This window comes from Neolamprologus multifasciatus, chromosome 5 (genome assembly GCF_963576455.1).
Source record: "Neolamprologus multifasciatus chromosome 5, fNeoMul1.2, whole genome shotgun sequence".
Classification (NCBI taxonomy): domain Eukaryota; kingdom Metazoa; phylum Chordata; class Actinopteri; order Cichliformes; family Cichlidae; genus Neolamprologus; species Neolamprologus multifasciatus.
Genome location: NC_140443.1, coordinates 25998247 through 26010504, shown reverse-complemented (window position 1 = coordinate 26010504; position 12258 = coordinate 25998247). Strand labels below are relative to the sequence as shown.

General features: G+C 40.6%; 1 protein-coding gene across 5 annotated transcripts in view; it reads right to left on the bottom strand.

Moving 5' to 3' along the window:
- Positions 1-7244: 7244 nt before the first annotated feature.
- Positions 7245-12258, bottom strand: part of plxna1b (plexin A1b) — a 176519-nt gene continuing 171505 nt past the window's right edge. For all 5 annotated transcript variants that reach the window (XM_085161350.1, XM_085161349.1, XM_085161352.1 and 2 more), the window contains exons 29-32: positions 11876-12045; positions 11346-11558; positions 11109-11259; positions 7245-10809 (exon numbers count right to left, since the gene is read on the bottom strand). In XM_085161350.1, coding sequence (XP_085017476.1) covers positions 10714-10809; positions 11109-11259; positions 11346-11558; positions 11876-12045 — 630 coding nt within the window. In that variant the 3' untranslated portion in view covers positions 7245-10713. The remainder of the gene's footprint in view (positions 10810-11108; positions 11260-11345; positions 11559-11875; positions 12046-12258) is intronic.

The following is a 12258-nucleotide window of genomic DNA, read 5'->3' as shown; positions in this document are numbered from 1 at the left end:
CCCCCTCAAAGCTTAATGCCACAATAGACCTAAAGAGATTCATTCTTCTCTCCGAGGAAGAGCAGTGCCTTTCAAGTTTCACTGAAGCTCCAAGACAGAGAAAATTTTAAAAAAGAATCCAGCCAAAGACGCCCATTTGAAGATCAAAAGGGGCTGTATTGTGTGTATGTTTTCATGTGAATGTGTATGAGGGGCAAAAAGGAAGAGAGAGAGAAAAAGTGAGATCGCTGAGGATCTCACTCAGCGATAGAGTATTTTATCAATCTGGTGCACTCCATCAGATGGTTAAGTTGGGATTAAATTGACTGATGATGTCTTGCGTGGGAAGGTTGCAGGTGACCGGACTGACCTCCAGACTGCACGCAAACCACTCATGTATGTACACATGGAGCTGATGATAAAATGTATGCATGTTGGAAGCATAAAGACAGACTCTGCATCGTTGTGTGGAGGCGTGCAGGGTGGATGGGCTAATCGGACAAATTCCTCTGGATCCTTGGGGGATGACCCCATCACCTGGATATGACGGTTAAGTCAGAGACCACTTCACAGCAGGGTGTGGGTCTCCTAAGGGAATGTTTGAATGTGTGTGTGTGTACCTGGGAGGAAAGGAAACTTAAAGGTGAATGAGATGACAGCTGAAAGTCAAGTTCAGCTCATTAATTCTGAGCATTTAGACTTAAAGGAAAACAGGGAAAATACATCAAACAATTTAACTGATCTATATAATCATCATCCACACCGAGTGGCTGGACAGTGTTTGGGAAATATGGTCCAGAAGATACCATAGAAGACCTCTTTAAAAGCTCTAAAATACTCTATATAGATTGTTATCCCATGTGTGTTAATCAGGCATCAGGAAGCTTTAGGTCAGTGGAGCAGGGAATGGATTTTCTGTGGCCCTGACGGAGGAGACTCGGTGCATAATGGCTTCTACCTGTGGAGAAAATAACAAGCCAGACGGAACGGAGGAACATCAGCCAATGATCTTTCATTCCACCGCAGACACTGACATCAAGTGAAAGCTCTTGCCAAAATGCTCCTGTTGGCTCGGAGAGGTTGACTTTAATTAATTGATGAAAAGCGATTTTTTTCCCCCTCTTTTTTGACATTTTAATGCACTTAAATTTTTTTTTTTAACTGCATTAAAGTATTTTTAAACCTATTAGTCAGTGTGCAGCACGGAAGACACCGTCGGCCTGGTTTGGCATCATTACTCTTCGACTAATGATGCGGTGCCTGCAAACTGGAAAAGTACATCTGTGACTTTGCCACTGCTTTGTTGTTGGTGATTGCAGTAACACAATGGCTTCCAATTAATAGCACGTCTTCCACATATATAAATACATGTTTTTTAATATGAAAGAAAATGTGTAGAATGAGCACCCGCCTCCTCTTCACTGAAACATGTCTACATGCAGCACAGTGGAGGGTTTTGGAGGGCTTTAATATCCTTTAACACTAGAAGGAGATCATGTTGACCTCCTATCATTTCTAAAATCATACAACTCTGTTGGAATAAAACCCTACTATATCAGATTTCTCATTTTTCCCAAATGGGTTCATTTTCAGTTATATTTCAGACTCGTCTTATAGTGATTTTTCTCATGAATCTACACTCAGTACAATAGTAACAATAATAAAACATAATACAATAGCAAGGTGAAAGACTGGCTTTGGTCAGGCGGGTAACCAGCAACCAAATGGTCACTACATGAAATATTTGGTGATGGGAGAACCTTACAAATAGAGTGGTCACACAGAAGTCATATTCAAAGGCACTTGAACACTTCTTACACCAGGAGAAGCAAAATCCTCTGGTCTGATGAAACAAAGGCTGAGAATATGTCTGCAATTTTCAGCAGTGTGGTTGAGGAAGAAATTGTTTACTGGCCCTACTGATACCATCCCTGTAATAAAACAGTGACTGCTGGTCACATAGAGGGCAGGTTTGATATAAACATTATAGAACAATTCTCATTCAGATTGCTAATATCTCAGGATGTGAAGTCTGGGTGAAACATGTTTTTGCTTAGTCTCTGTGGAAAGTGTAGATTGAAACCAAAACAAAAAAAAAGCTCTTCGGTAAGACAAGTGCGACGTGCCAGTGTGTGATCTCTGATGACACACCAAATGCACTCTGCATTCAGAGCGGAGAAGACCTAAAATACACCAGCAAACAGCTAAATCGTTGTTTGCTTTTCCATTTTTCCATCAGAAACCTGGAGGACAAGTATTAATCAGGCGTGAAATGAATTTATTATAACTGTTTGCAGTTTTATAGAAATAAGCAATTATGAATCACGATTAAAGTGATTGATTGTAATGTTTGGCTTCTAATTTTGTGTTCAAAACAAAATAATAAAAGACAGGCAGAGATTTATCATAATGCAATGTTTAACCTGCCATACGGATTTCTGTAATTATTTCTCTCTGTGCAGTGATCACACAGTACTACACAGTAAGGGAATCTATAACTGCATTAAATATAAACATGGACCGTGCACACAGGTGAACGTGTGTAATAATGTGTGTGTGTGTGTGCAAACTTATCAACAGAACTAAGAGCGTGTCACAGCTTCATTTGAACTTCTTGTTGTTTACAGTACAGTTATATTGCTACACTGACCTCATGTTTTTTAAAGACATGAGTGGCTGTCACTGTTCAGCTAGAATGTAGATATCATACTAAACGTTAATTCTATTGATCTTGGCGGTGCGTTTTTGTTGGGAGAAACATGAAGTCACCCAGTCCAAGTTTCTCCAACCTTATAAAGAAACATTTGCATGATGACCAGTACTAGCACCACTGATTAAGAATGGGCCGTGAGGTCAGTTTCATGATCATTAATATGCAAATTGTCATGACCATGTATCAATGGCCGTGAGTACCATTCACAGAGAGCTGGGAATGGCTGCAATCAAAGCATTGTTAAGATGGTGAGTGATGTACCCCTAAGCTTCCTCCTTGGGTCAAAAATGATCGTTGCTCTCTGTCCGAGTTGTGCACGTCTTCGTCTCTTAAAAAGTGAAGAGTAAAAATTTTGAAACATCTCAGTGTTTCGGCCACTGAGACACAACAAGCTGCAAATCCACCCATCCATCTTCTTCCACTTATCCAATTCAGGGTCTTGGGGAAGAGGGCTGGAGCCTATCCCAGCTGTCATAGGGCAAGAAGCAGGGTATGCCCTGGACAGATTGCCAGTCTGTTCCAGGGCTAATACAGAGAGACAGGCAACAATTCACGCTTATATTCACACCTATGGGCGATTTAGAAGCATCAGTTTCACTAACTCCACTAACTGCATGTCTCTGGGCTGTGGGAGAGAGCCCATCCACATGCTGACTTTCCCTGTCTGTTGTGTGGCATTGTGCAGATTTTGTCAGCGCCTTTAGCACCTTTAGCTAAGTGATGCTTCAGGCCTGAGAACCCTTTTAAAGCCCTGTAAAGTTGTGGGAGCTGCAAAAGACTCCCTGCATATATTCTTTTGATTCATTGCTGACTTTCAGCGAGCGTTTGGATTCACGTCACAGTCAAGCCATTAGCAGCCAACCTCACACATTACTTAGTACTCACTATGCTTCAGACTTGCACTTGCCTTGGGGAGCTTTGCATGGCATGACTGTATACGTCTGTGGTGGGCTGAAGGTTGGCAGCTCTTGTACTTAACACCCACTCCTCTCCTTTACTGTGGGTCTCTACAGACACACACAGCTATTTTTATTTTGTGTGTGTGTGTGCACCCTAAGTTAAGAACCTTGACAGTAATCCATCTCACAGCGTCCCCAACCAGTTCCAGCTGTCACCTTTGCCTCGCCAGCAGCCACTGAACCACTCACTGGATTTAGGGGCCCTATAGATACCACTGCCACTCACTGTGCCCCGGTTCCACCATGCACTTGATGCAACGCACATTGACAGACACCAAAAGGCTCCTCGGTTAAAATAGAATTTCAATTTCACCGGGTTTTAGTGCGTGATAAAACACAGTGCCCTCTTCAGTTGTAGCTAAAAGAGATTAAAAAGGAAAGTAGAGTTGAGGGGGGCAAATATAGATCATGGCTTTATTAACTATGGCAATAGAATTCTGCATGCAAGAAGAGAGGTGGGTGGGTAAAAAAACGAGCATCTTGTGCTTCGCAAGGAATTTATCATAATGTACGCGCGGCAAGATCATTTGCCTCTTGACAGGATCATTACGAGATTCAGTGCTCCCACGACCATTACGCAATTTCAGCGTTCTTCCTCGGATGGAATTTTAATTGAATTAGCCCGGATGGTTACACATGGTGTGAACGATAACATTTTTTGTCTATCTGAGCTCATTGAATGTGCTGACGGGCGGGGGGAGTGCTAACGGGTCAGGGCAAGCCAAGAAAAAAAGAGAAGGGACAAGGTACTTTGGTGTTTTTTCCTATGCCTCTCTTTTCAGTTGCAAAATAGATGCTGTGAAAATCACTGGTCTGGCCGCTCTGAGCTGCCTGATGATCTGCTGTTGTTATACACTCAAAGCCACTCTTCCACGCAAGTGGCCATGTAAGCTGAGGGCAATGCAAGCATGATGTATGGTTAGAAGGTAAATGTGTTAGTATTAGCACCTCCAGAGAATAAAACCCCCACCAGCAGCTCAAGTACAGTCCCGTAAGAATGATTAATGATGCCGGTTATGAAAGGCAGGGAGATGGAGAAGGGAAGGTATTGTGCTGACAAGAAGGTTCCTCTTTAATGTGAACATTTTGATCCTCAGTTCTTTGATACTAAATGACACAGCCTATTAAGGCGCTGGAATTAATATGAAGGCTGAGCATCAATTGAAAAAATGTCTACCATGGTGCTACCCAAGGTATAACAATTTTCAAGCCACATGAGAGCTCCTGCATTTTGCACTTTGAAAATGTAATAAAAGATCTTCAATACCCACCCAAGCTTAAACGTTTTTAAAACTAGACTCTCTTTTTTGGCCTGGTTTAACACAATATAGTATTAAAGAGACCAGATTATCCTCACAAACTGTGTTAAACACAGTTTGAAAAACGCTGTAAAAGCACAGAAGACACAAAGGAAGTCGAATAAAACACAACAAAAATAGAAGAAATGTAATTAAAATTGAATAAACAATGGAAACAGAAAAAAAAATCCTAAAAGCTTCGAGAAGCCTCAAAACACAACAGCTAATATCAAACATGTATCTACAGTATGACATGAATAATGTGAGAGTTTGCCAACTCTAGTAGTTCTGGTTTAGGTTGTCTCCCAAAAATGCTTAAAAACTAAACAGTTGTTTTATTATTGTGTGTCTTGTGTGCTTTTGCAGCACGTTTTTGTTTGACGATCTTAAGTTGCAGGACATTTGATCTCTCAGGGCCACCATAGATTACTCCTGATGACATGAAATACATTCCTAAATTTATTCAGTACCACAACTGTAATGATCCGCAAAAGAAACACTGATCACTGTTAAAGGAGCCCCTTTTTTCAAGCCCCAAAATGGAATTAAACTTAACAGCGGCATCACTCTAACCAAGTCAACATAAGCTTCATTTTTTAAGGTATAAAAAGTTTCACACAAGTCAACAAATAGATCAGTAAGTTGCAGAAATCATGTGTCTTGGAGCTTCAATGAAACAATGCTTGAGACAATCCAGAAGAGAAGTCCTGATGTTTTCCAACTCAAGTAGTTCTGATGATGTGCAGAAGTTTACAAGATATAATTTTTAAAAATGTGCAGGTGAATATTTACCGTAACATTACTGTGCTGCTTTCTGGTGCAGCTAGTGTGGCTCCATAGTGTGGTGAGGTTCCACATTTGGCTAATAAGTGAAAGATCCTGTTTGATCCTGGAGGAGACAGAAAATTCCTTTGGGGTTCATCAGAAAGGGCAGCTGGTGCTGCCAAATCAAACTACTTACTGTGATGCTTTCGGTGGTGTGACCAGGGGCAAGGGCCACCCTAAAATGATCCCTTGTCACCCCAAGTGCCACCCTAGTTTTGCATATGACAGTGTTGTTTATTAAAATAAGATACCATTAACACTTTGAGCGTAGTTACAGTCAACAGTGAATATAAATGTTAAAACTGAAAATATTGCATAGTGTTACACCCGCCCCGCCCCCCACCCCCATTAACAAATGGTTCAGCCCATAACACGGACAGGCTTTTTTCTTGTTTTCAGTAGCTTAAAACCGTTTTAACGCTCTATGGAAAGCACGAAAACAGTAAAGAAAAAAGTCACCACTTTCCTATTGGTGGAAAAATGTACCATGTCGACAATTAAAAATGAATGTCAACACGTGGGATTTGGTTGTTTAGGAAGAGGGGAAAGTTTTGGGAGTGATGGTAATGCCAGCGAGACAGAGTGAGCGAGTATGAAAGACAGAGTTTTTAGATATAGGAGATTTATGACGTTTAGTGTGGAGTGTATAGTTGGTGTGTTGTCTTGTGTAGTCGTTTTGTTTTGTGTCAGTGAGGGCACTAATGAATGTCACAAAGGCACATTTGTAAACACTGTCACTAAGTAGAAAACCAGCGGAGTGATACACCTCCTGTCGTCAGGCCTGCAGGTTTATCCCTGTGCTGTTCTCTTCTGTCTTTTGGTGGAAAAACTTTTTTTTTTTACTGGCACACATACTTTTTGGGGCATCTTATTGCGACACCTGATTGTTCTCTCATTTTAGTTTTAGTAATATTTTGAAATGGTTGTACAAAATAAAAAAATAAAAAGTCAGGTGTATTGGCTGCATTTTTAGATAAATAGTTGTATATGTTTACAAAATGTACAATTTATATTTGCATTTCAAGTTATAAAAATTTACTAAAACGTGTATTTATTTAAACGTGTATACTTACTGAATTTGAATCATAACCATATGTAACCACCTGCATATGTGTTTGGAAAAAAACGCTTTGATTTTACCACCCCATTTGATTTCTTTGCCACCCTAAGAAGATTTCTCTAGATCCGCCCCTGGGTGAGACTAGGGACTTGTGGTCAGAGTAAAGCAGGCAGCTAAACTTTCCTGGCAAAAGACTGTTTAAAGTTGTGAGGGTGACTCAATCGTCCATTTATGTTTACAGCATAAATGTAAACATTTGAGTAGTGGATTTTGGGGATCTCAAATTATGTGTACAGCAGACTGTGTCAGTGATTAATGCAAAGGCATGTATCAACAAAGCTGCTCAACAACAACATTTTCATCTCTAAACACGGCTGATGAGAAAATAAAAAAAAATTCCAAGCCACAAATTATTTAGCAAAAAATGTTTAATCTCTCCTTGATGCGTGTTTATTTACAAGTAGTAAATCTGCAAAATAGGAAATAACAGAATATTTACACAATGAATGTTAACCTGCAAACTTGTGACAGTCGCTTCAAGTCTGAAACTCTAAAAATGTATCAGTTATTGTAGTATTAAAATTCTTTAGCCACTATACTTGAAATTCCTTTGCTTTGCATTTCCGTGGGTTCTATGTAACTTCCATTTTGAAGGAGAAAAAAAAAGAAATAATGAATTTCCAAGAATCAGAAGCGAGCGGGAAAAAACAACACAGAATGATGCCAGGACTTCATTTGATTCAGCAATGGTTTGAAAAGGCAAAAATGTGATGAAGCCGAGAATTAAACATGACTTTGAGCTGAGTCTACTCACTCTGAAGGGTGACAACAGCAGCAAACCCAGCAATTCAATCTGCAGCCTACACTCTTAGGCCACCGAGTAACAATAAACACAAGTCAGCTGTTGTAGTAAACAGTGAAAAATGAATAGTAGAGAAGGGCAGCTGGGAAAAAAAAATACATGTGGACTTGAGAAGAAGGTCAATTTAAAAGGCAAGTAGCCATGCAAATGATAAACAAGCACGACTCCCCCAGCAGTCGTTTAATCAACAGAGCTACGAGTGGAATAGGACACAAATGGAGCATGAACCTGAGAATGGATTGAGAATGTCTAAGTGTCTTTGAAAAGCCTGACAGATCATCAGCTGGACACCACAGCCTCAGTTGGTTTTTGTCCGTGTGATGAGGGAGTGAGTGAATTTGTCCCTACTGCACTCATACAGACCATCCAGAGGACTGCTGTTAACAGCACCACTGAGTCTCAGCAGTCATTCATTTCCATGCCACGTGATCTATACAGAAAGAGCACCAAAATGTATGAATGCAGTAAAAAGTCAGAAGGGGAAAAAAAACAAAAAAAAATCCAAAATATGATTACTTTTTTTTGTTTCATAATAGACTAAGAACATTTTAGTGAAGGTTTTCATTTCTATTAGAAATAATGTAACATGTGTAACCAACATGATGACATGAAAAGGAGAAATTTCTATCCAAGCATGGCCAGAGTGGTCCCTTTAAGACTGGCAGGTACATAGTGAGCTATCAAGTCCCAGCGAGTACTGGGATGAGGCTCGTAAGCATACAGCTGTAGAAGTCATGTTGCATCTCAGACATGTACAGTAAACAAAAGAGGATTGGACAGCATTTATGATCAGCATAAAATGACAGCCCTAATGTTCGATAGAAAAACAAGGTACAAGAGTTAAAGCAGCAAGTCACATTTTCATCACGACAACACAGACGCTCATCTGATTCAACAATTTCATTTTGATCCTTGAGATCAGGAAAATAAACCTTGAGTTCGGTCAAGTACTTCAACTTCAGGCAAACTGAAGAGACTTTTGTCTTCTGCGTACCATAAAATGTACAATTTACACATAACAAATGAAAGTAAAAACAAAACCAAAAAAAAAACAACCTGATTACAAAAAAATGGCAAACAGCTTTTGTTCATCATGAAAAGTATACAATTTACAAATGAAGCAACAACAACAACAACAAAAAAAAAAAAAACAATATACAGACCACAGTTTGGTTTTCGGCAAGCAGAAATAAACCCCTCTTATTTCTCACCATAAAGTCAAAAACCGTGACTTCAAGACTTCAAAAAAAAAAAACAAAAAAAAAAACCCAGAAACAAAGAAATCCTCTTATGAGAGCGGTAATATAAAAAGCTTAAGCCACACATGGCAGTAGGCTAGTTTTGAAACAAGAGCTGCAGGCAAAGATGAGGATTACTCAGCCTTGTGTAGCTAATGAACCAAAGTGTCTCACCTCTGTACACTTCTATACCCTCCTCGTGGACAGAAAGCTTAAACCCATGTCTCAAACATATATGTTCTCGAGGTGGAGAAATAACACAAAGTCTTTTCTTTGCACCTTTGTTGTGAGAACAGAAAATAGAGGGGGGGGGGGGGGGGGGGGGGGAAGTGGCTTGAGGCTGGAAACGGCTTTTCTGACTTTGTTTCTCCACAGTGAAGTTCTACTTGACCTCACTGTGGTTCCTGAATGAACAGAGTCTGTAAATAATAAAGACTTTGCTCCTGCAGAACTGTCAGAAAATGACCCTTTCAGGGATGGCTAACACAAAAGCATGACCTCTGGAAAGTTAGACAGGATGGTATCAGAGCAAAGAGGAATATTTAAGGTAGTGCAATGTAGCTACTTCATTGTTCCGTCACTAAACTACGAGCCACTAAACTACGAGCCACTAAACTGTCACCTCTTGACCTTTGAATTAAAGAAACAGACACCAACGTGGCCATGATAAAGCAACCATCCTGTAGGTATATATATTTGGCTTTGTGAAACCAACAGATTGCACTGATTGAATAAGAAACAACAGCAACTTCATGTTATCACCGTGACACCATGAACTCTACCTGGAAGATGTGGAGATGGGCGACTTTGTGTGTCTTCTTTGTCACTTTCAACAAGGATCCTATGATGGGTTGTTATTCAAAAACGTCTTTTCAGTCACTAGGCATGTTCATATTTAAAATCATATGGTAGCACATTCCATCTAACAAAATGTCTTTGCACTAAACAACATTCAAAGAAAACATGGCACAGTACGACTTTTTTGTTTCTTTTTTCGTTGTTTTTTTGTCCACTTTTTTTGTACTCGTAATATCAAATCGTGTTTTGTCTTATTTTTATTGTATTTGTTGGATTGAAAAGAAAAAAGAAAAGAAAAAAGTTTACTCCCTAATCTTTCTTTAAAAACGTAGCTGTATTTATATATAATATCTATATAGTCTTGCTTTGTAACGTTTCTGTAAATTGTGCAAATTCAGCAGTAATACAAGTGGCGAGAGATCAGAGAGTGGGCAGTTGATTACATTTATACAAAAAAGAAAAAAAACTCTAACTGTGACATCTGGAGTCACATGACCTAGAGAGATCCTCTCTCCATTGGCTCATCACAGATTGGTCCGTTCCGCTAATGATGCCGTATATGGAGTTCTTTCCAGGCTTCCGTTGTTTCTTTCTTGACCATCGCGTCATCACAACAAAACTCCTGAAATCAAAATCAAGCAAACCACAAACACCGACATCCACAATAATCAAATGCTGTCGAGTTGACATGTTCTCCATGTATGTATGTGTGAAAAAACGTCCCGTGTCCTAGCCTCTCACACAGACACACTGCATGGAGCTGCAGACAAACACACACACATACACATGTAAGCGTACACAGGCCCCGCCCATCTCTGCCGAATCCCCCCATTTTGCAGTATACTGCCTCGGTCCTTTTGCAGTTTCGTCTGTCGTATTGTTTGGGGGTTGGAGTTTTGTTTGTTGTCTGGGTGAGAGGAACGTGGGAGAGAGACAGATGGAGAGGAGGAGTGAGGAGGAGCAGGAGGTGCTTGATGGTCCTCAGCTGGTCAGCGCCATTGTGTCGATGACCTGCTCCAGCTTGCTCCTCAGTCTCTGTCTCCTTGCCTGCTCGTCTCGCTCCAAAGCTGACAAGATCTGGGGGGAAAAGGGGTTAGAGGTCAGCAAATGCTGCAAAAAACTTACAGCTCCTGCTTTCAAAGCACAAAGATGTTATTCCTACATAAGGATGAATAAGGACTCCCACGTGGCTGGGTCATAAAGCATGCAAAAGTTGGTTTAATTTATTCAGTTAGCCCGACTAAATCGCCTCTTAAATGTCAATAAGACTGAAGGTAAGTCTTTGTATACAGACAAAAGTAACAGCTTGTATTTAGTATGTACCTTAGTACAGCTTTGTTTCCTTCTCTTAGGTAGTACTAAGGCTTAAATCTCACCTCGTCCTTGTACTTGATGATGTAGGAGTAAATCTCATGTAGGGCTGACATGCTGTTGAACTGGTTAGCATGCAGGCGTGACTGCTCTGCGAGGTAGGCACTCATGTCCTGATCGCTGATAGCTGGCATCCTGGCAATGTCAGAGTAGTACCTGGACGAAAACAGTTGAATATTTGTATGAAATATAACAAAACACACAAATGTAACATTCACGTCTAATCCGCCATGCTTACATACCTTTCTACCCAGTTTTTATAGTTGGGGATGTCTTTAGCATAAAGCAGCTTGTTTGACGGTGAGTCCTTCCCTAGTTTATGCTCTGAGGTTGAACATGAATCCATGAAGGTCTGAGCCACCACAGACAAGCAGGCATCTGTAATACTGTTCTTGTGGATGTCAAATACAAACTGTGGGTTCTTGATCACGTTCACCCAAAACCTCAGTGGAAGACTGGAAGCAGTAAGAAAAAAGGATGAGCTGCAGAGCTACAGGGACTGGTCTATTAATGTGCAGAGATACCACACCAGTGCATTAAGCTGCATACACACTGAACAAGCAGTCTCGAGTGATTAGATACTAGAACTGGCAGGGAAAAATACAAGCGTGGTGCATTCTGCTGCACTAACAATGTAAAAGTGCTCCATATTTGTTGGCTTACTGTCCAATATTGTTCCTACTGAGCAACACCAATGCCAACAAAACACAAACCAGCAATCAAATATTGCCAGTCATGCCCTTTCACAGCTTGCACACACGCGCAAACTCACCAGTTGCTCTTCCAAGTGTGCCGTACATCAGGGTCTGATATGGAGTGTTTGTCTGCCTGCTCGTCCAGGAAGTCAAACATGTACTTGATGGCGAGAGGCAGAGCGCTGCCTCGGTGCGCTGTGCTGAAGATGGTCTCAAACAGGTCATCCACGAATTTCTGGAGCGTACCCTGAGCACAGGAATCAATACTGGATTAGGAGTTTTACTACACTAGTTGACATTTTCCTGCTCTTTGGGGCTTTCACGCAAACAGCAGCATGTAAAAAGTGGTGAAACAAATTTTAGAAATGTGGAAAACTATGTGCCAGTTTGTTTGTGTACATAAGATTTTGTCTCCAAAGATGGACATATAGATATAGAGATAAGTGTTTTGTCCCCGTTA